Source organism: Bos javanicus, chromosome 29 (assembly GCF_032452875.1).
Source record: "Bos javanicus breed banteng chromosome 29, ARS-OSU_banteng_1.0, whole genome shotgun sequence".
NCBI lineage: Eukaryota > Metazoa > Chordata > Mammalia > Artiodactyla > Bovidae > Bos > Bos javanicus.
In genome coordinates this window covers 782,663-807,274 of record NC_083896.1, presented here as the reverse complement: position 1 = coordinate 807,274, position 24,612 = coordinate 782,663, and the positions used below count along the sequence as shown (strand labels likewise).

At 39.7% G+C, this 24,612-nt stretch overlaps 1 protein-coding gene across 1 annotated transcript in view; it reads left to right on the top strand.

Annotated features, from left to right (window-relative positions):
- HEPHL1 (hephaestin like 1) overlaps positions 1-24,612 on the top strand; it is a 92,155-nt gene that overhangs the window by 40,396 nt on the left and 27,147 nt on the right. Inside the window, exons 5-12 of the mRNA XM_061405954.1 lie at positions 788-1,042; positions 3,818-3,986; positions 6,882-7,021; positions 7,165-7,296; positions 9,077-9,288; positions 12,931-13,081; positions 20,412-20,624; positions 23,511-23,724. Coding sequence (XP_061261938.1) covers positions 788-1,042; positions 3,818-3,986; positions 6,882-7,021; positions 7,165-7,296; positions 9,077-9,288; positions 12,931-13,081; positions 20,412-20,624; positions 23,511-23,724 — 1,486 coding nt within the window. The remainder of the gene's footprint in view (positions 1-787; positions 1,043-3,817; positions 3,987-6,881; positions 7,022-7,164; positions 7,297-9,076; positions 9,289-12,930; positions 13,082-20,411; positions 20,625-23,510; positions 23,725-24,612) is intronic.

Genomic DNA, 24,612 nt, shown 5'->3' with positions numbered 1-24,612 from the left:
GTCCATCCTAAAGGAGACCAGTCCTGAATATATTCGTTGGAAGGACTGATGCTGAAGCTGAAACTCCAATACTCTGGCCACCTAATGTGAAGAGCTGATTCATTTGAAAAGACCCTGATGCTGGGAAAGATTGAGGGAAGGAGAAGGGGATGACAGAGGATGAGATGGTTGATGGCATCACCTACTGGATGGACATGAGTTTGAGCAAGCTCCAGTAGTTGGTGATGGACAGGGAAGCCTGGCGTGGTGCAGTCCATGGGTTCGCAAAGAATTGGGCACAACTGAGTGACTGAACTGAACTGAACTGCCTCATTCCTCCCTTCTAATCATTTCTTTTTCTTCTTGCTGAATGCTTTTGTCACTTAAATAGCTACTATATGTCAGCTTTCCCAACGTGAGGTAAGACAGGGTTTCTAGTTATACAGAACAGATCCAGTGGGGATGGTAAATATGCAAATAGAGGTGGAAGTAGGAGGTGGCCAAGCTGTCCTGAATTATAAACAGCACTTTGGTTTACTCCTGATCTCATTGTGTCCACAGAGCAGCTCAGGCTGTGTTCCTATTGCCGATCACTTTTATTGAGTGCTTTTCTCTTAAAAAGACTAATGCTTTTCATTCCTTTGGGGACTGCATTTTATCAAAGAAGCCACGTTTTTTCTGCACAAAAATATTACAACCCAGTGATCTGTGCTAGTTGTTCAGCTGTGCTAGAGTATGTATTACCATTGTTTCTGGTTCTGCTGGGCTCTGCAGGGGAGTGTCTTTCACCAGTGTTTCTGTTTTTCAGCACTCAATGGATACCTCTTTGGAAACTTCCCTGAACCTGATATGTGCGTTGGTGAATCAGTGTCCTGGCACCTATTTGGGATGGGGAATGAGATAGACATCCATTCCATCTATTTTTATGGTAACACCTTCATCAGCAGAGGGCATCGGACTGATGTCGTCAACCTGTTCCCAGCCACCTTCCTGACAATAGAAATGATAGTTGAGAATCCTGGAAAGTGGATGATAACCTGCCAAGTCAGTGATCACCTCCAAGGTAAAAAGGATGAGGCCAGTGTGGAAATGGTTACAATGGCACAATTAAACCACACAGTCAACGGTGTTCATTCAGTGCATGCTATTGGATGGATTCTTGTCTGTGTTATATTTATTACAATTAATATTAAACATAGGAAAATGTATAATGCTTATTTGGCATCTTATTGACAGATATTTATTAATTAATTAACTCCTTATGAACCAGGTAAGAGGTGATTGAAAAAATTGATAAGACCTTCCTGGAACCTGGAATCTAGTAGTTAAACATAGTTATACATTTACAAAATGAATAAAATTTGAGGCAGAATGATAAATGTTCTTGAGCTTTGTCACTTTACTGGAACAGTCAGAAAGGCTACCTAATGAGGGGGTCCCTAATCTGAGCCTAGAAATATGGGTAAGAATTTGATAGATGAGGAAGAAGAAAAAGGCTTTCCAAGTAGGGGAAGCAACAAAAACTGGGAAAAACACATGGGCAATTATAAATAGAATAAAATTTACAATCAGAAGTTAGAATTTACAGATAATCTGGTCCAACCAGAAAGGGATTTCTAGATAATCTGGGCCACCTCCCTATCCAATTCTTGAATTCCCTTTTGGACATCTCTTTAAAATGTTTTTAAAAATTTTATATTGGAGTATAATTGATTTATGTATGATGTGTTAGTTTCAGGTGTACAGAAAAATTAGTTATACGTATTCAAATATCCATTCTTTTTCAGAATCTTTTCCCATGTAAGTTTCCCATATTACAGAGTACTGAGTATAGTTACCTGTGCTCTACAGTAGGTCCTTGCTGATGATCTATTTTATATAGAGTGGTGTGTATAACCCCAGCCTAGTAATTGTAGCAGCCTGTTTCATCTCTGGGCTGCTCCATGAGAGTTCTTTATATTGAGACAGAATCCAATGACAGGTGCAAAATCCTTTGAAAGGTGAAAGATAAGCATTTGTTGACTTAAATACCTGTTGAATGATTCGGTCCAGGTTCCTTGGGACCACATGGAATAAGTCTACTTAGCTGGCCTCAGGTTCAAGGCAGAGGAGTGATGAAGCAGAAGTTTTAGAGAGGCAGTTTGGGCCTCGGGGGAGCAGTTTTGAATGGCAAAGCTAAGGAACATCTGGAAGGTGATGCGTGCGTACATGCTGAGTCCCTTCAGTTGTGTCGACTCTTGGCGACGCTATGGACTACAGTCCATCAGGTTCCTCTGTCTGTGGGATTCTCCAGGCAAGAATACTGGAGTGGGTTGCCATGACCTCCTCCAGGGGGATCTTCCCAACCCAGGGACTGAACTCACTATATTACTTCTCCTGCATTGGCAGGCAGGTTCTTGACCATTAACACTACCTGGGAAGCCCCTGGAAGGTAATAGTGAGCCCTTTTAGATCATTAGACACAAGTGATTTAGGAAGGTTTAGGGAGCTAAATATGTCTTTATGCAGAGAAGACTCAATGGAGAGATTCTGGCTACTGGATGCCAGTTAAGAAACATTGGCAACATTAAAGTTATGATATATTAAAGGTTTGGCCTAAGAAGAGAAAAAGAAAATGTTATCAGTTGGATAAACATGGAGTAAATAATGTATGATTCAGTCTGGATCCTAACTACACACAGTCACCACAAGGACAGCTGTGCAGCACTTCAGGGCTGCTTTCATAACACATTTTTTATTCCCCTCAACCTTAAAGCAAACCTCACATTTGTCCACTGGGTTATTCCAGGTAAATTCAATTAAGCAAATGTTGAGTTGCTCAGTTAATATGTATCAGACACTCTCCTGAAAAGACAAAGATGAACATGACAGTTACTATTCTCCACCCCCACTCCAGACTTCATTGAGGTATAATTGACAAATAGGAATTGTATATAAATTTCTTGATGTTTTGATATAAGGTATAAACTTTTTAAACTACACACAAGCTAATTAATATATCAATTACCTCACATAGTTAAACTTTGTGAAGCTGGTGATGTTGAGAACACTTGAGATCTCAAAGAATACAAAGTTTCAGTTATGCAAGACAAATGGTCCTCGAGATCTAATGGTGACTACTATCAAAAATACTGTGTTGTATACTTGAAATTCCCTAAAAGGGTAGATTGTAAGTGTTCTCCACAGAAGATCCTTAAATTTGAGAAGAAATTAGTTTTAAAATCAAGGCATTAGCAGCCATTTGAAATTAGATTCTTAAATTTGGCCAGTAGTTGTAGACATAAGTTGGAATACATTACTGAAATACATTTACTGAATTGTCCATAGTCTTGGAAAAAATGTTTAAAATTGGAAGATATGTATAATTCAATTTTAAAATTAGCAATCACCTCTAGAGATAATGGTGTCACATTTTAGTGAATATCTTCCCTATTTTCTAGACCTTCATATACAAATGTATATTTTTTCCAAACTTTACCATTTGATAACTGACAACAGTATCACTTGATTACTATTAGGTTTAACTTTTTTTTTGTTTGTTCTTGGGCCAATAGTATTTCTTTTGTGAATAACCTATAAATGTTTTGCTCATTTTCTATTGAAATGTTTACTTTTTTCTTTCTTATTTATCAAAGATATTTACATATTAATCTTTTGTCATATATGTTAAAACACTCCTCTTCCCACTGTTTATTTTTACTTTTAATTTTGTTTACGGTCCTACTTTCTGTACAAAAGTTTTAAATGTTCATGAATTCAAATAAATCAGTCTATTCTTCCTCTCTGATTGCTTTTGGAGCATTTATACATTGGCTCTTGGTTTTCCTCTGTTTTATAGCTGGCATGCTGGGGCAATACAATGTTGGTAACTGCAAAAGTGGTATTTCTCACCCCAAGATGAAGGGTCAACAGAGGCGCTACTTCATAGCAGCTGAAAAAATTCTTTGGGATTATGGTCCTCAAGGTTATGACAAATTCAGTGGTCTTCCCCTAAATGCCTCTGGCAGGTAAGCTCTCTTTGCTGATGTTTCTAAGCCTCTGATAAGAGAGACATCTGTTAGACTTTTTGCTGCGATCTCATTTGTGTTCCAGGCACTGTTCTTATGAGTACATACTGCATAGATGGCATAATGGCATCATTTAAGAAGCTCTGAGTCCCATAATGTATATCCTGCTTAGAATTGTATATACAATTGTATATACTGCAGATAAATGCAGAGTATCTCAGAGCTATGGTTTTTCCAGTAGTCATGTATGGATGTGAGAGTTGGACTATAAAGAAAGCTGAGCTCTGAAGAATTGATGCTTTTGAACTGTGGTGTTGGAGAAGACTCTTGAGAGTCCCTTGGACTGCAAGGAGTTCTAAACAGTCAATCCTAGAAGAAATCAGTCCTGAATATTCATTGGAAGGACTGATGCTGAAGCTGAAACTCCAGTACTTTGGCCACCTCATATGAAGAGCTGACTCACTGGAAAAGACCCTGATGTTGGGAAAGATTGAGGGCAGGAGGAGAAGGAGACAACAGAGGATGAGATGGTTGGATGGCATCACCGACTCAATGGACTTGAGTTTGGGTAAACTCCGGGAGTTGGTGATGGACAGGGAGGCCTGGCGTGCTGCCGTCCATGGGGTCACAAAGAGTTGGATACGACTGAGTGACTGAACTGAACTGAACTATTTATTGCTTTATGATTTGCTGGCCAAATCAAAGCACTAGATTCATCTATTCATCCATCAAACACTTCAGGAGCATCTACTATGTGCAAGCTGCAGCATTAAGTGCCGTGAGAAGTACTAAGCTGACAGAGAACAGACTAAGGTCTTACACATATTAAGCAGACGACTTTGAAAAGGGACTAAGTCAGGACTCTCAGTGGAGATGAAATAGCCAAGGAAGGTTACCCTTTTTGGTTCAAGGACAGCCTGATATAAGTGAAGCCCCTTCTTCTCAGACTTCATATTCTTCCCTGTCCAGTACAATGCCACTTTCCCCCTTCAAAATCTAACTCTGCTGTAACTTCTTAAGTAAAGTCTCCCTGACATCTGAGTAATTTTCTCTGGGCTTCCATAGCATGTAATATTTTTCAAATCGAATCTAACAATTTATTAAGTGGATGAAGACCCCTGTAGCTTTAATTGTAGGATCATATACAAATATGTCTAGGGAAGCATTACAAAATATACAGTATGATATCAACAAGTATTGCTCTTACCCTGTAATCCTTTTCATGTTTGAGGGAATGTTTAAAAAATTGTCTTTGTGATGAATAAGATTCCTTTTGTTTCTTTCATTATAAATTTCATTCATTCTTCCACCAAAGTGACAACCTTTAACCTTGCCTGAAGAATTTGTGTGGACCACCTGTGAAAAACTCTTTGATATCAACATTCCCTATTGACTAGTATTTTCCCATAAACAGAATAGTGAAAATTAACATTGAGAATTATGTCTTAGAAGCCTTCCAAAATTAGAAAGCACCGTATAAAATATGAAATATTAAGCTATATTCAATGGATATTTAATGTAATATGTGAAAACACAATGTACTAAGTGACATGAGAGATGCAGGAAGGTCTAAGATAATGTTCCCGATCTCAGGTACAGAAATAAGCTGAATATACAGGAGAAGAGAAGTGACTTTGCAAGTTACAAATAAGATTAAGATAAGCTGTCCAGACAGTAAGTTGTCTGGGCATTTAGAGAGAGCTAAGATAGCCAGAAATATGTCACAAAGGAAGTGAAACTTAAGTAGGTCTTTTGAATGATAGAATTTATGTAAGTGAATTGCAAAGACAGGGAAATTTTAGATGCAGGGGTTAATGCAAAGCATCTGCCATAAGTAAAGCAGAGTGATTAGATCAGAGTGAATGACATGTGAGGGATTTGCATGGGGCATGACCACTTACACAGAGCAGTGGAGAGAGGCCTGGAGCAAACCAGATATCCTTTGCAGAGGTCCTCCAGTCTGTTTGAACTTTACTTGATTGGCAACTGGAAGCAACTGAAGATTTTGGAGCAGAAAAAATGACAATGAAAATGACTATTTTAAAGGTTTTGGAATATCAGTGCGTATGCTTAGAAAAAAACTCAAGGGAGCCAATGTAAGATAGAGGATGCTGCATGGATAGATAGGAGGTTCATACTATGGTCTAAACACAAGGCGAGGAGCACACACATGTAGAGTGGGTTGTGGGAAGAATGGAAAGGAAAAGACGAAATAAAGGTGAAGAAAAGGAAGGGTGCAAAATAAAAGGTTACAAAGTCAGAATGAACAAGATAAGAGGAAGAGGCAGAAAAAGAAGACACAGCTGGCATGTCTGCAAGAGTGGTGGTACCACTGACAGAAGCAGAGGAGGGATAGTACTAGTTGGAAGTTACATTACTGTATTTCACAAGTTTGAAATTTGGTATTTTGTATATATAGTTTATATGGTAACTCCACTGATTAAACTACTTGATTAACTAGATACTCCATTCCTTAATCATGCCAGATATCAGAGCTTACTATTTGCAGAGACTATTCATATTGACATCAGCAAGAGATAGAGGGATGCTCATTCTGCAAAGAAAACAGTTAGCTCTTTGTTACTTTGTAGGACACCATCTGGGACTCCAGTATTGGTAAGTAAGGAGTTTACCTATGCCTCCTTCGGTTGCTGGACCTCTGGGGAAGAAAGTACAATGGCTAAGAGAGAAATGAGCTTGAGCACCAAACAGCTTCTGAAGAATTTTAAGGCTGGTCAACTATTTCTGGGAACTTGGCTGAAGACTGTGCTATCTTTTCTGGGGAGATGGGTGGATGAATGGCCTAGAGACAATACAATAAAGCTTCATAATTAAGGCACTTAATTATGAATGTGCAGAGGTATATTCCCAGTCAACTCCCTTCTTTTCCCACAGTGACTCCGAGCTCTACTTCACACAAGGCAACAACAGAATAGGAGGGAAATACTGGAAGGCTCGGTACACAGAGTATGTTGATGCAACTTTTACTCGAAGAAAGCGATTCTCTGAGGCAGAAGCCCACCTTGGAATTCTGGGTACAGTGAAATCATCTGTCACGTTTGGAACGAGGGAGATGTTTCAGTGGGGCATGTAATCTAACAGGGAATGACTCTTCTGCTCCCATTCACTTCTCTGTCTCTTTTCATCTCTTCTCCCTTCTTCTCTCAACATTTCTCAGGTCCCGTCATCAAGGCAGAGGTAGGTGACACTCTATTAGTGACATTTGCCAACAAAGCTGACAAGGTCTACAGTATTTTGCCCCATGGTGTGATCTATGACAAAGCTTCTGATGCAGCCCCAAACATAGATGGTAAGTCCTAGTCTGTGACTGGGGAGGATAGTGGGCCCTTTACTTGCCAGTCCTGTGAGCTTGAGCAGCTATTTCAACTTTCTGAACCTTACACTTCTCCTCTATCAAGTGCAGGGAATTATGCTCACCTCACAGGGCTTTGGGAAGGGATACATGGGCTTCCTTGGTGGCTCAGACAGTAAAGAATCTGCCTGCAATGCAGGAGACCTGGGTTCAATCCCTGGGTCAGGAAGATCCCCTGGGGAAGAGAATGGCTATCCACTCCAGTATTCTTTTGTGGAGAATTCCATAGATAGAGGAGCCTGGGGGCTACATACAGTCAATGGGGTCACAAAGAGTCGGACACAACTGAGAGACTATCACTTCACTTCAGACAGAATTCAGGACAGGATCTGGCGCACAGTAGATATTTAGGAAACGTTAATGCCATTCCTTTACTCTCAGTAACATAATAAATCTCAAAGTGGGCTACTTTCACAGCCTCACCCACTTCTCTAAGACGGAGAGTTTTCTGCTGTAGTTGCATGGGATTCTCTGGGTAAGGCTAAGGGGAAAATCTGATTTCCAACGTTTTATTGAAATGAAACTCTTACACATGGGCTTTGCTTTGTCTCTCTGGGCAAATATTTATTTAAAACTTTTGTGGGCTTACCATCATATATGTATCCCCCAATCACAGAGTATGTAACACAGGCTGTCTACATGTAAGAAAAGCAGCTTCTACCCATTGGCTACAGGAACTATCCTTCCATTCATGATACTGTTCTTGGGAAATCCTGGCTGTGTGGGAAGCCTTTCTCATCGCTATAGCAGATACCATGACTCCTGAGATACTTCTTTATTCCCACGTATGAGGCTGGTCCCAGTCCAGAGCAGGCTTTGTGGTGCTGGGGAGGGAACAGAGAAGGAAAGGGTGGAGGCAGTATTCCCCATTCCCTAGTCTCCCCCACCCCGCACCCCCTGCCCACTGCAGCAATGTCTCCTGTGCCCACATTCTCTTCCTTGGTCAAAATGCTCACGATGACTTTTGCAGAAAGAACCCTAAAGACAGCTGAAATGTCTACATTTCTATTGTTTATCTCAGAAAACTTTCTGTGTACCTGTTTGCAAGCCCTGGACAAACAAAATGCAGGAAGTCTCTGGCCTCAGTCTAGTTGAAGAGATGCAATGTGTTCATTTGACAATACAATGTGAGGGTCAAGTAAAAAGTCTTTGGAATCAGCCCTAGGTTTAATCCCAGATCTGCCTTTTACCAGCTTTGTTACCTTGTGCCTTTGCTTACCTCCTCTAACTGTAGTTATTTGGGTTATTTCCTAGTTTAACCTTCTAGATTTAAAACTCTTTAAATGTAGGTCTCTTGTTTAACTTCTTGGGGTATCCTCTAAAGGCCCAAATATAATAAATTCCACATCATAGAAGGTATTAGATGGTATTTTATGGATTTACATTTATATATAAATGGGCAATTATCAGTCTTTAAGATAATTTAAAGACAATTATCATTCTTTTAATATTTGCTAAACTTGAGATTTGAGTAAGAAGTAGAATCTATGAAGATATTAAGTATAAACTGTGAAGAAGATAGTCCTTTGATATAAGCATCTATCTCATAAAACAGCAGATGGTGGCACTGATCTCTCTGATAGGATACAGTGGAAACACCTGTCCTTCCACAAAGCACATCATCAGACAGAGACGCACCCTGAGCTGGAAGACCCAGTCTGACAAGTTTCTCATTCCTGGCTGTTGCTTTGAGTAGCTGTTTTACTTGTCTCCACAGGATTTCTGAAGCCAGGGGCACATGTTAAGCCAGGTGAGATCTTCACATACAGATGGACGGTGCCTGAAAGTGTCAGCCCAACAGCTGATGACCCACCCTGTCTGACTTATCTTTACTTCTCAGCCGTTGAACCAATCAAGGACACGAGCTCTGGCCTTGTAGGGCCTTTGCTAGTCTGTAAAAGGGGCGTTCTCAATGCTGATGCGACACAGGTAGGCCTCAGAGGTCACTGGGCTCACAGGGTTGTATGTGAGAGAGATCAGGAATGTGGCTAGAGAGTAAATAGTAATTCTCCATTACAAAAAGGTGAATTTTTTCCTCAGTGCTCTCGAAATCGAGTTCTACATGAGGATTTTATTTTATTTTTCATAAATTTAAGATGCAAATTTTAATTTAAGGTAATTTTAGTGTAAATTTAAGATCTGAAATGTACTGATGCCTATGCAGAAAGCCAGGAACTCTGCTTGTTTGGCTGGAATTTGGTGACTCACTTTCCCTGGGCATTGCTTTGATTCTAGAATCTCCAGAGACCTATATAGAATATAAATTGGGATATTTTGGGGGGCAGGGGGAAAATTTTCTCAAGGGCTTCCCAGGTGGTGCTAGTGGTAAAGAATCTGCCTGCTAATGCAGGTAGTCTATAAGAGTTGCAGGTTAGATCCCTGAGTCAGGAAGATCCCCTGGAAGAGGGCATGGTAACCCACTCCACTATTCTTGCCTGCAAAATCCCATAGACAGAGAAGCCTGGCAGGCTGCAGTCCATATGGCTGCACAGAGTCGGACAAGACTGATGTAACTTAGCGTGCATGCAATTTTCTCAAATTTGTCTACACATTAGACTTACCTGCCCACCCCCTACCTTCAAAAAAAAAAAAAACAAAAACCTGGGGCCCTTTTAAACATCCTTTATTCAGGTGTTTCAGACCAATTACGTCAGAATCTCTGCTGCTGCTGCTAAGTCGCGTCAGTCGTGTCTGACTCTGTGCAACCCCATAGACAGCAGCCCACCAGGCTTCCCCGTCCCTGGGATTCTCCAGGCAAGAACACTAGAGTGGGTTGCCATTTCCTTCACCGATGCATGAAAGTGAAAAGTGAAAGTGAAGTCTCTCAGTTGTGTCTGACTCTTAGCGACCCCATGGACTGCAGCCCACCAGGCCCCTCCGTCCATGGGATTTTCCAGGCAAGAGTACTGGAGTGGGGTGCCATTGCCTTCTCCGGTCAGAATCTCTAGGTGATTCCAATGTGCAACCAAGTTTGAGAATCACTGTAGCTCATCACTATAATCCAGGAGTTAATCACTATGACCAAAGAAACAAGAAAACAGGTAGATATTTTCTTGCAAGTCCCAACTTAGAGGCTTTTATTAAGCAACACTGATTAGTGTGGCAAAGCATAGCATTTCAAGCTATATCTACATAATATTAAACACACTTATGGAAAGAGGGAAAGTCAGCTACTTAATCATTTTGAATTACTTTACTAATCAGAAATAGCAGGCTATTTGTTTAAATGGTATATTTTATATTCAGCATTAATCCTAGTTCTGTAGAAGAGAAGAACCATTAGGATGTATATATAGATAGAAAATTATGATAAGGAGTAGGCTCACATGACTATGGAGGATGACAAGTTTCAAGATATGCAGGGTATGTCACAGAAAGAGACTCAGGAGACCCAAAAGTCCAACAGTCTTGAAAGGAAGAGCCTGTGTTTGAGTTTGAGTTCAAAGGCAAGCAAAAGCTGATGTTCCAGTTCAAAGGCAAGAAGAATCCCCTTTTACTTGTGAGAGGGTCAGATTTTTTGTTGTTCTGTTAAGGCCTTCAAATGATTGGATGAGGCTCACCCACATTAGGGAGGGTGATCTTCTTCACTTAGTCGCTGAATCAAATCCAAGCACACCCTCATGGAAATAGCTAGAAAAAAGTTTGACCAAATATCTGGGCACCCAAACAAGTTGACTCAAAATTAATTACAACACAGGGTCCTATACCTACCTTCTAACCTCCTCCTGGGCTAATTTTCTCTTTCATAGACCCAGTTACCTTACAAATGACTCTCAGATGATGAGGCTCTCCAACCGAATTCCTCTCAGTGGTCCCTTCTCATCCTGTGTACAAACACAACCACAGTTAATAACAGTTAACACAAGGTACTTAGTATTTGCTAGAGGGTGCACCAAGTGCTTTGCCTATAGTATCAAATTTAACCCTCCAAAAATATGAAGTAGGGACAACTCATATCCTCATTTTGCAAATGAGGGAATTAGGACTTAGAGAAGACAAGTCATTTGTCTCAGTTGTCATAACATGTAAGCAGAATGGCACTAGAACCTGATATCTTTCCAAATATATTTGATCCCTTATTCCCCCTCCAGTTTTAATATTTTATTTTCAAAAATCTTAAGCCTACATTGTTTCTTTCCATAGCCCATGATCTAAAACACCATGTGATAAAAGCAGTAAGTTATATAAGGTATAGTAAGAACGTAAAGCAAAGAATAACCTTACCTTCAATGAGAAGTTAAGAAAGCATCACAGAGCTGGGACAGCTAAGGTCCCCTTAAAGTTGGATTAGGGTGGCAGACCATCAAAGTTGAGGGAGAATGCGTATAAAGGACAGAGGCCTGCTGAACACAGCAAGTTCAGATTGCTACAAGGATCTTGGGCTTGCTTTGGTTCAGGTGTCAGGAGGGAAGAGCCAAGAGATGAGGCTGAAAAGGTAGGCAGGGACCTATCACTGTGAATTACATTGTATTGTCCAGATTGAGAAGGAGAGAGATGTGATCAGATGGCACTGGTGAGGGTCCCTCTGGAGTAGAGGACACGATGAAGGGTAGATTGGGAGAGAGTCCGTTAGAGGTGGGAAGATGGTTGAGAGACAGAAAACACAGTTACCTCTCTGGTTCAGCTTTAAAGAAAAGCAGATTTTGACAATTCAGTATGCTGTGTGGTCAGTAATATTCAAATAGATGGTTTAGGAATATCCACATGGGAATTATTCCATTATCAACTCAAATTAATATAATTTAGCAAAGCCATGAATTACATGTATTCATTATCTCACTCAAAAACATGTATTAAGTGTCTAGTTTTCCAGGCATTTTCGTTGGAGCTGGGAATACAGAGAGACACCCAAAACTTTCCTACTGTATCAAAGCCTACATTACAGTGGGACAACAGTCAAAATTTTAAGTGCATACAGGAAATATTTTAGGTGGAGATAAGCGCTATGAAGAAGAGTAGAGTGCGGAAAAGTGAGTGAGTTTGCAGGCAGGAAGGAAGATGAGGGACTTTTAGCTAGGGTGGGGCGAGGATGCTCCAGGGAGGTGATATTGGTGCAGGGAATGGAACAGAATAAGGGAGGGAGCCAGGCAAGACCTAGGAGAACCTTCTAGACAATGGGAACAGCATGTGAAAAGGTCTTGAGGCAGGAATGAATTAGGTGTGTTCAAAAAAGAACAAAAGACCAGGGTGGCTGGAGTGAGCTAGGGGGTGAATACAAGGAGATGAGGTCAGAGAGGCCGAGGCCAGGACATGGAGTATAGAGTGACAAAAATAACATGGTGATGCCCAGCCTGAGAACAGGAGTACTGCAGATTAGGAAAGCTTCTGAACACGGACTTACTTCCTCTGAGGAGGTCACATGGGGAAGGAAAGGATGTAATGAGGAAGATGAATATATAGGGTGTAGAATGAATTTATCAGAATCTTGATTTACAAAATGATCCAGTAAATCTATGGCTGATGTTGATCCTAATTTACTTTCTGTTACTTTGTGTTAACTTTCAAAGTGAAGTAGAGCTAAGAAGTCTCCCAAGCTATACTTTAATACATTCATTTCTTTCTTCTCTGTAGAAAGGAATAGACAAGGAATTTTACCTACTAGTTACAGTCTTTGATGAGAATCTGAGCAGGTATCTTGATGAAAATATTCAGAAGTTTACCTGGCATCCCTTCAGCGTTGACAAGGAGGACAAAGAGTTTGTGAAGTCCAACCGAATGCATGGTATGAAAAATCTTTTCCTCTTGTAAAGTCAAGTCATAATCACATTTGAAGTGAAAATATTTGGAATGCTGTAGTTATCTTAAGCTTGGTTTCTTGGGTATTGTCCTTGGTCATGACTAAAATATTTTGTGGCTTCAGCCTCACAAGGTATGGTGAAACTTCTCCATCTCAAGAGATATGAAGCTTAATACTTCTAAAGCACTTCATCAGCTGTAGATAAAATAATACAGAATTTGAACTAGCAAAGGTCACAGTACATAATAAATGTAGAAAATTACTGTTTCATATATATATCTATATCTATATATATATATATCTGTGTGTGTATATACAGACATATATATATATATATATTTTTTTTTTCATCCAAGAGCAACAGAATACACATTCTTTTCAAGTGCAAACAGAACATTCTCCAGGATAGATTATATGCTAAGCCACTAAACAAGCCTCTGTAAATTTAAGAAAATTGAAAACACATCAAGCACCTTTTTTGAAAACAATACTATATAAGACTGGAAATTAACTTTGAGGAAAAAAACTACAAAAAAACACAACAGGTGAAGGCTGAACAATATACTACTACACAACCAATACATCACTGAAGAAATCAAAGAGGAACAAAAAAATACCTAGAGATAAATGAAAATGAAAACATGACAATCCAAAACTTATGAGATAGCAAAAACAGTTCTACAACAGAATTTAAAAGCTTACTTCAGGAAAAAAGAAAAATTTCAAATAAAAACCTAACTTTACACCTAAAAGAGCTAGAGAAAGAGCAAATAAAACCTAATGTTAGTGAAGATAAGAAATCATAAGGATAAGAGCAGAAATAAGTGAATAGAGACAAAAATAGAAAGGATCAATGAAATTAAAAGCTGGTTCTTTGAAAAGTTAAATAAAACTGATAAACCAGACTCATCAAGAAAAAAATGGAAGGACCCAGATCAATAAAATCAGAAATGAAAAAGGAGAGGTTACAACGGACACCACAGAAATATAAAGGATCATAAAAGACTAGTAAAAGCATCTATTTGCCAATAAAATGGACAACCTGGAAGAAATGGACAAATCTTTAGAAATGTACAATCTACTAAGACTGAATCAGGAAGAAATAGAAAATACAAATAGACCACTTATCAGTAAAGAAATTGAGTCAGTAATTTAAAAACTCCAAGCAAACCAAAATCCAGTCTTCACCATATGGTAGAATTGGAATTCTACCAAATATTTAGAGAAGAGTTAACACCTACATTTTAAAACTATTCCAAATAATTGCAGAGGAAAGAATGCTTCCAAACTCATTCTATGAGTCCACCATCACCCTGATACCAAAACCAGACAAAAGTATCACACAAAAAAAGGAAAATTATAGGCCAATATCACCAGTGATCATAGATTCAAAAATCCTCAACAAAATATTAGCCAACTGAATCTAATAACACGTTTAAAGGATAATGCACTATGATCAAGTAGAATTCATCTCAGGGATGCAAGGACTTTTTAATACCCATGAAACAATCAATGTGATATACACATTAACAAACTGAAGAGTAAAAACAGTATGGTCCTTTCAATAGATGCAGAAAAAGCTTTTGACAAAATTCACCACCCATTTTTGATAAAAAATTCTCCAGAAAGTGGGCATAGAGGGAACATACCTTAATATAATAAAAGTCATGTGACAAATCCACAGCTAACATTATACTCAATGGTGAAAAGCTGAAAGCATGTCCTCTAAGATTAGGAACAAGACAAGGATACCCACTCTTGCCAATTTTATTCAACATAATAATAGAAGTCTAAGTCACAGTAATCCAAAGAAAAGGAAATAAGTCATCCAAATTGGAAAGAAGAAGTAAAGCTATTACTGTTTTCAGGTGGCATGCAATACATAGAAAATCCTAACGAAGTTACCAGAAAACTACTAGGGCTCATCAATGAATTTAGTAAGGTTTCAGAATACAAAATTAATATACAGAAATCTGTTGCATTTATTCACACTAACAATGCATTATAAGAAAAAGAAATTAAGAAAAAATCTCACTTACCATCTCATCAAAAAGAATAAAATACCTAGGAATAAATTTATCTTGAGAGGCAAAGGACTTGTACTCAGAAAACTATATGACATTGATGAAAGAAACTGAAGATGGAAAAGACAAAAATAGATGGCAAAGATATACTGTGATCTTGGATAGTAAGAATCAATATTTTTTGCTTGTTTGTTTTTAAGTTTTATTTATTTATCTTTTTACTTTACAATATTGTATTGGTTTTGCCATACATTGACTTGAGTCCACCACGGGTGTACATGTGTTTCCCATCCTTCCACCTCCCTCCCCATCCCATCCCTCTGGGTCATCCCAGTGCACCAGTCCTGAGCACCCTGTATCATGCATCGAACCTGGACTGGCGATTCATTTCACATGTGATAATTTACATGTTTCAATGCCATTCTCCCATATCATCCTGCCCTCGCCCTCTCCCACAGAGTCCAAAAGACTGTTCTTTACATCTGTGTCTCTTTTGCTGTCTCACATACAGGTTTATTGTTACCATCTTTCTAAATTCCATATATATGCATTAGTATACTGTATTGGTGTTTTTCTTTCTGGCTTACTTCACTCTGTATAACAGGCTCCAGTTTCATCCACCTCATTAGAACTGATTCAAATGTATTCTTTTTAATGGCTGAGTAATACTCCATTGTGTATATGTACCACAGCTTTCTTATCCATTTGTCTGCTGAGGTTGCTTCCATGTCCTGGCTATTATAAACAGTGCTGTGATGAACATTGGGGTACACGTGTCTCTTTCAATTCTGGTTTCCTTGGTGTGTATGCTGAGCAGTGGGATTGCTGGGTCATATGGCAGTTCTATGTCCAGTTTTTAAGGAATCTCCACACTGTTCTCCATAGTGGCTGTACTAATTTGCATTCCCACCAACAGTGTAAGAGAGTTCCCTTTTCTCCACACCCTCTCCAGCATTTATTGCTTGTAGACTTCTGGATAGCAGTGATGTTGAGCATCTTTTCATGTGTTTGTTAGCCATCTGTATGTCTTCTTTGGAGAAATGTCTATTTAGTACCTGGAATTGAGCTCCAGTTGCTGCTGGCTGTGCTGTTTCCTTTGCAGAAGCTTCCCATTCCCAACCATAGAGGTTTCCCTTTTCTAGTGCCACACTCTCCAGCTTTGCTTGTAGACTTTTGGATGCCATTCTGACTGGCGTGAAATGGTACCTCATTGTGGTTTTGATTTGCATTTCTCGATAATGAGTGATGTTGAGCATCTTTTCATGTGTTTGTTAGCCATCTGTATGTCTTCTTTGGAGAAATGTGGTGCTAGTGGTAAAGAATCTGCCTGCCAATGCAGCAGACATAAGGGACACAGCATTTGATCCCTGGGTTGGGAAGATCCCTGGAGGAGGGTAAAGCAACTCACTCCAGTATTCTTGCCTGGAGAATCCCATGGATAGAGGAGCCTGGAGGGCTACAGTTCATAGGGTTGCAAAGAGTTGGACACGACTGAAGTGGCTTAGCATAGTAATCAAAATAGTTTGGCACAAGCACAAAACCAGACACAGATCAATGGAATAGAATAGAGAGGCTAAAAATAAACCCATGTGCTTCTGTCAATCACTCTATGACAAAGGAGGCAAGAATATAGAATGGAGAAGACAGTCTCTACAATAAGTGTTTCAGGGAAACACTGGACAACTATAGAATGAAATTAGAAGATTCTCTAACACCAATATACAAAAATAAAATGAATTAAAGATCTAAATGTAAGACTGGATACTATGAAACTCCCAGAGAAAAACAGAGGCAGAACACTCTTTGACATAAATCCTAGCAATAGTTTTTTGGATCTGTCTCCTAAAGTAAAGAAAAAAAAAGTAAAAATAAGCAAATGAGATCTAATTAAATTGAAAAGCTTGTGCACAGCAAAGGAAACCATCAACAAAATGAAAAGACAACCTACTGAATGGAAGAAAATGTTTGCAAATGATATGCCTGACAAGAGATTAATAGTCAACAAATAGAAACAACTTGTACAACCCCAAATCAAAGAAACAAACAATATGATTAAAAATGGGGCAGAAGAATTGAATAGACATTTTTCCAAAGAGGAAATGCAGATGGCCAACCAACAGACACCTGAAAAGATGCTCAACAGCATTGCTACATCAGAGAAATGCAAATCGAAACCACAATGAGGTATCGGCTCACGTCAGAATAGCTATCATCAAAAAGAACACAAACAGCAAATGTTAGACAGGATGTGGAGAAAAGGGAACCATTATACACAATTGATGGAAATGTAAATTGGTGCAGCCATTGTGGAAAACAGTATGGAAGTGTCTCAAAAAAATAAAAATAGAACTACCATATGACCCAACAATTTCAGTTCTGGAAACAAAAAACCCCAAAACCACTAATTCAAAATGATGCATGCAGCCCAACACACATATATAAGGAATAAAGCTAAGACATAAAAAAGGAATGAAATTCTGCCATTTGCAACAACATGGATGGAACTAGAGAATATTATGCTTAGTGAAATAAGTCAGACGGAGAAAGACAAATATTGCATGCTTTCACTTATATGTGGAATCTAAAAAATAGAACAAATGAATATATACAACAACAATGAAAAAACAGATTCATAGATATAGAGAACAAACTAATGGTTATCGGTGGGGAGGGGGAAGGGTGAAGGGGTAAGACAGGGCTATGGGATTAAGAAAAAAATACTACTATGAATAAAATAAATAAGCTACAAGGGTATATTATACAACATATGGAAATATTGCCATTATTTTATATTAACTTTAAATGGAGTATAATCTATAAACATATTGAATCACCATGTTGTATACTTAAAACTAATATAATATTATAAATCAAATATGTTTCAATAAAAATTTCTTTCAATACCTAAAGCAAACATGGCAAGATAACAGACCTTGTTTTAGGACCAAGCATAGCATCTATTTATTGCCTTTAAAACATTATGAGAAAATAGTGAAATAGCCTTCCCCTTCTCTCCCAAAGAAGTGCAAAAAAGTCTCTCTTTCTCCCATGGAAGTCCAAAAATGTTCAAGGCTCCAAGTGACCCACAGCACTGGCTCATACTTTTGTGGTCTCAGATGCTCTGTTCCAACTGAACCCCTTCTTGGACCAATGGAAAACAAGGAATAATGCACTTTCAACATCATCTTATAAAAAAAAAATTTGTTATAACTGAAGACAAAATTTGTTCCCAACCTTTATAATAGCCAATAAAAAGGTAAACTAAGCTATAAATTAGGAAACATAGCAATCGCTTAATGGAAAAGCTAGGCTGCAAAAGGGATCTATATACAGAGAAGCCTGTATATAGAAAACAGAAAACAACCTAATGGATCATGTCAAATCCAGTCCCTTCCTGCTTTGGCAATTTGATATATTTGTATATTTTAAACCTGCAGAATATGTAATGTTTAAGGCAAAATTCAAGGAAATTATGTATTTAGTTTAAGCTTCACATTAATTATAAATTAAATTTTGTCTCCAGTCTTGCTTGCATGAGTAGGAGAAAGTTGGCTACAATACCAAAGAGAAAATGCCTTACATGGCATACAATGTTTGCATTGCTCGTGTTATACAGTCTATGTTCCAATCTGCTTGTTGAATATATAAATGAATGAATGAATGTTCCAGAAAAAGAGGTTCCGGAGTGGGTGAGGGCATGCCACACAGCTTTGTGGTATCTTAATTCCCTGACCTGGGCCTCCAGCAGTGAGAATGTGGAATCCTAACTACTGGATCATCAGGGAATTCCTAGGAAAGAGAAGTGTTAAACTGGAGTTCCTAGGCAACAGAGAATTCTCTACCAGCTCTACCAAGGACTAAACTGTTAGCACTACAATTTACAATGGGATGGGGAGGGAGGTGGGAGGGGGATTTGGGATGGGGAACACATGTACACCCATGGCTGATTCATGTCAATGTATGGCAAAACCCACTACAATACTGTAAAGTAATTAGCCTCCAATTAAAATAAATAAAATGAAAAAAATTTAAAATGATATCTCTTTAACATTCAATGGACAAGACAGTTTATTTGCAACATCATGATCAAAGATTTTCTTCAGAAAGTGTGATATTCTTCTTAGCAGCTCCAGGGCTTCTTGGAATTTCTGCTAATAATTCCAGATATTTGAGTAAAATTACCAAACACCACTCATTCACAGATAAAGAAACAAAAGGTAATTTTATTTGACAATGAGATTCTAACAGGAGACCATTTACGTGTGTGGTGGACAGGCTGTAGAAGGAGTGGAGTGGGGGGTGTCTCTCTCCAGGACATCAAGCCTGAGACGCAGTTAGGCACAGTCACGCCTCAGTGTACTCAGTCATAGTGGTCATCCCCCAGAGGGGGCGCGTGTAGCTGCTGTCAGTGGATTGAGGTTGATGTCAAAGAGAAAAGCAATTTGCATTTCTGGAGGTACAAAGACTTTTCATATCTAAGTGATCATTATTCAAAGTCTTGTCAGTTATTTTACTGAAGTTGGAAAATCAAAATTATCATAAGGCAAAACTATTTATTCAAGGGCTAACCTCTTAAAACTTAGTGTCCCTTCCCTACTTCTCAAATCCCTCTTCACTGACCAGACATGCAAATATAATGTCAATCAACTGCAAATCTTTCAAGTGATGCAAGATCCATAAAATCAGTGAAGGGATGTCTGATAACTTCTAGAATGAAATGCAAAGCCATTGGCAAATGAGGATCTGACAGAATTAAATGAATAACTGAGGAAAAGACACTTAACAAGGGAGATGACAGGATAAGAACCTTAAAAGAAAATGACTTCCATATAAAGAGTTTTAAAAAAAAGACTTTGGGGAAATTCATGAAATCTGTAAATATTTTTTCAAGATGATGCTTTTTATAATCTGCAAAACTAAAATGTGAAATGAAGGATATTATATAATGCTATCAAATAATTTTGTCAGAAAAAAATTGCTTAAGAAAACAACCTGTTTATTTTTTATTACTTCTTAGAATTCATGTCCTGTGTATACATTGTTAAATAGAACAGTTTCACTGTTTTAGTGTATTTTCATTATTCGTTATTAAGTTCAGTCTCCATTTAAATTTGATACAACACCTGACTTTTTCCCAGTACTCTTTATTCTCTGATAATAGGATCTTCTGTAAATTTTGAACTTGAATACCACTGCCTCCATATGCACTGATAATCTTTCACTAAGGTGATGTGTTTTCAGCACATCTACAAAATAATAGTGCACTCTGCTCTCCTTTTCCTTCCATTTAGCTATTAATGGCTACATGTATGGCAACCAGCCAGGCCTAACCATGTGCAAAAAGGATAGAGTCTCCTGGCATCTGATTGGCATGGGCACTGACACGGACATGCATGGAGTTTATTTTCAAGGGAACACCATCCACCTACGAGGGACTCACCGGGACTCCCTGGCGCTGTTTCCCCACGTCTCCACAACGGCATTCATGCAGCCAGACCGTGCAGGTAAACTTGGCAGGGCCAGCTCAGGTGACCAGATTCCTATCTTCAGGCAAGTACTCTTAGGGTCTTTCCCCAGAAGAAATTGGTTGAATTTGGGCACTTCTGCGTGTGCAGAAGGAAATATAGCCTTGAGTAGAATCAGAGAGTCCTGACTATTGTATTTCAAACACATAATGTGAAGAACAGAGGAAAAGCATCTAATAACATCCATAAAGCAAAAGTAGGAGTCCTCTAACTGACCTGGCCTCACAAATCCTAGGAGAATGCTCTTTATTTATATCCATGAACAATTCAGCCCCAAGAAAGAGTATTTTTGTTTGCTTGTTTATTCTCTTTAAACACAGACTTCATTTTAGTTGCTGCTTGGAAGCATCAACCAGACATGGGCAGACTGGTGGTTGCTTCCAGGTTGTAGATGTGAACTTATCTCCCTTCTCTAGAGATTGATAGTGGTCTCTTGATGAGTCCAGACAGGGACTTGCCTATTGTCATTCTCTCGGGTACCCAGAAAGCAAGCTGTGTTGGATCCGGAGTCCATGGAGAGCCCGTTGAAGTGACAGTACCCATCCCTTCTCTTAGAGATTAATACGTTAATTAGGTCACTGGGGCATTTTAATAAAAGATAAAGGGTAATATTTGGCAACATATACTCTCATGAAAAATAAGAATAGTAAATGCTGTGGATATTCAACATGTTTCTCCAAACCAACTTTTTCATTGGTCTAAAAATGAAACCAATATGCTACTCAAGATAAGTACTTGCCTGCTCTGTTTCCTTTATAAATAGGTATTTACTTCTTTCCTTCACACTGGAACTGCATTTTAGATGCTACTCTCTGTCACTGGTTAAGAATTTGAGATTTGAGGGAAAAAAAAATTCAAAGAGAAAAGAAGATAGAGCTCTTCAAAGCTACTCTTTTCTATTAACAAGTAGTAAATATGACTTACGTCACCTCTTTACAAGTTAAACATTTCTACCTGAGACAAATCTAAAATTTTAAGTCATCAGAGAAATATATAGAAAACATATGGACCCTGGGAGCCACCTAACCCTGCCTCAACATTCACTTCTGGCTGCTGTGAGTTCCCGCCTCAACGTTCACTTCTGGCTGCTGTGAGTGTAAATGCATATTTTCTCCATGATTTTACATTCAGTTATCTGGTTGAGAGAGGAAAAGTTGCCATGACTTACCTACCAAATAAAATACATGGATTTTTATAGAAAAAAAAAAAAAGAAAAAGAGCCTTGAGCTTCAAAACTTTTGCCAAAGTACTGCCTCAGACTAGGGGCTCCATTAATCCTTGCCTTGTAAGCTTCTAGTATTCAACCTTTCTATATTAATTGATTGATCAGTTATGAATCACCCCAAGGGATGCCTTTGGAACAATTACTTTTTTAAAATTCACTCTTCAAGACCAAAGAGGGGACAAGAGGGAAACAGCCAAATAGTTTTACTTCATAGAAACAGCATTCAAAGCTAGAGATGGCTGGAATAATTTTAGGGACATGGTTACTTACTCACAGGCCCTCCAGGCTTCTAAAGAGCTACATGACAGTGCTTTCCAGCTTATGTTTGGCGGTGAGTATAAATCAGTGACTGCTGAAAAGCTGAGTCATTTCACCTGTTGCCGCCCCATCTTCTAAGCTAAAAGGAGTACCCAAACATGGGTAGAGTAGCCTGTCAGCTGAAAGTCAAACATTTCCTCTTTGATCTTTTTTTTTTTTTAAACCACTTTATTGATGTATGACTGAAACACAAAAAGCTGTATATTTTATACATGTAAATTGATGAGTGTGGAAATAGTATGCACCTGTGAAAATATCACCATAATCAAGACTTTAAGCTCCTCTTTGTTCTTAGAAAAGAAAATTCCTCCTCTGTTGAAGGGATGATTAGCACACAAATAGTGGGCTGCCTGGAGACCAGCACAGGCAGAGGAAGCTCTGGCCACCTCTGTTGTCAGAAGGGTCTTCTCTTTGTTTTTACAGAGGGTCACCATTTGTGCCTGGGTGTGCTAGGGTACCCTATGAACCAATGGTTTGGGCTCATCCTGAAGGGATAATTTGGCAATATTTAGACATGATAGATGCTATCTCTGTGCATTGTAGATAGTTAATGAGACCCACACTCTCATTCACCTCTGAGAACAGAGATTTGTTGATCCAATAATTTCCCTGAGTTAACATCTTCCAATAATTTGATTTTGTATGATTTTATTGTGAATTTAATTAAAATATGCATATTGATGCCAAGGCATCTAGAAAATTCAGCTTAAAAAATCATATAGTTCTCAGTCAGATAGGATGGTTGCTATTTCTTTTTCCTTTTCATCTGGCATAATGTAGACCTACCACTGGAAATGAGACCCTCCTCTGCTCAAGGGCTTAATGAAAAAATACATTTAGCTTTAAGAGTAATAGCTTATTTGTATATTGCACCTTATAGCTTATAAAACCTTTTAGGGCAAAAGCCATGACTTCAGAAGACTGACCTAATTTGAACTTTGTCTAGACAGGTAATTAGTTCCTTTTAAACTGGGCTGGGAGAAGATACCTATCAATGATTTTTTTCCAGGAGTGACTATCCTCTAATAGGTGTGTACAATAGGGGAGACCCAGAGAAATAATTTCTTGGCAGCAACTTTACAGGTTTTTTCTTTATTTGTTTTTGGACATGACAGATGAATTTCAGATGGTATTTCCCCCCATACGTAAATATATTTACAAGTAATTTATTTCTCTTAGGGTCTGATTTTTAAATGCTATAGAAAGTTGATATCTTAAAAACCCACCTGACCGGTTATTTTTTAATAATTACGGAGGTTTGCTAGCAAATCAAAAGCAAGCGCTCGAGCATCGCTCTGAACGCCAAGCCATGTCTCTTCCAGGAATCTTCAGGGTCTTTTGCTCCACCCTGCACCACTTGGCAAGAGGCATGCATCAGATATATGAGGTCAGCAGCTGCGGCAACAAGGACCCTCCTGAGCAGCCCTATGGGATGATAAGAACCTTTTACATCGCCGCTGAAGAGGTAGAATGGGATTATGCCCCTAACAAAAACTGGGAGTTCGAAAAGCAGCACTTGGACGCAAGAGGGGAAAGGTACCACAGGCCGAGCCGCCGCCGTGTCTGGGGTGGGTTTGCACACGTGCGTGGACGTTCGGCAAACGCGGAACCTAAAAGGGCCCCGGGTGCTGTCTGCCCAGTCCTGGCACACAGACATGTCACTCAGAAACACGAAAGCCTAGGGAAGTCGCCGTCCCCCTCCGAGGGAGTGGTCTGAAACCAGTCTGGTCCTCGGGAGGCTGGCGGGCCACGCACGTGGGTCTGAGCGAGCGCGGGGCAGGTCAGCGCAGGGGCTCGCCTCCCGGGGACCCAGGGGATGCGGTGCAGAGAGAGGCAGGCCCGCTGCGCAGAGGTGGGGGAGGCGCTGTAGATGGGCTGGGGGAAGGGGTCAGTACAGGGGCTCGCCTCCCGGGAACCCCGAGGGACGTGGTGCGGAGACGCAGGGCCTCTGCGCAGAGCTGGGGTGGGTGTGGCGCTGTAGATGGGCGGGGTGGGGGCCGCCGGCAGTCACTGGCCCCGGGGACACCCGAGGGGCGGGGGAGGTGGAGATTACCGGGCTGGGGCAGGAAGGGCAGGTCCCCTCGTTGGCCGGGTCCCCAGAGCTTCCATGAGGCTTGCCCTCCTGTGGAGGCGCTGCCCTTGCAGAGCACAGAGGAATCCGCGGGCTCGAGGACCTTGCGCACTGCTGAGCACGGGTGCCCTCCGGCCCGGCCTTCAGGGCTGAACTGTCTGGGGGGCAGGCCTGCAGGCCTCCTCCCCAGGGTTAGCGCCTTCTGCCTGGGTGGCACCGCCCCATGTATGCAGGTGAGGACTGGTTCACTCAGTCACTGGCAGAAGTGGAGTTGAACACTGACCTTTTTGAAGGACAAATCCGTGTTCTCATCACCATGCCATGCTGACGTTCATGCCCTGTTCCTCTTTGAT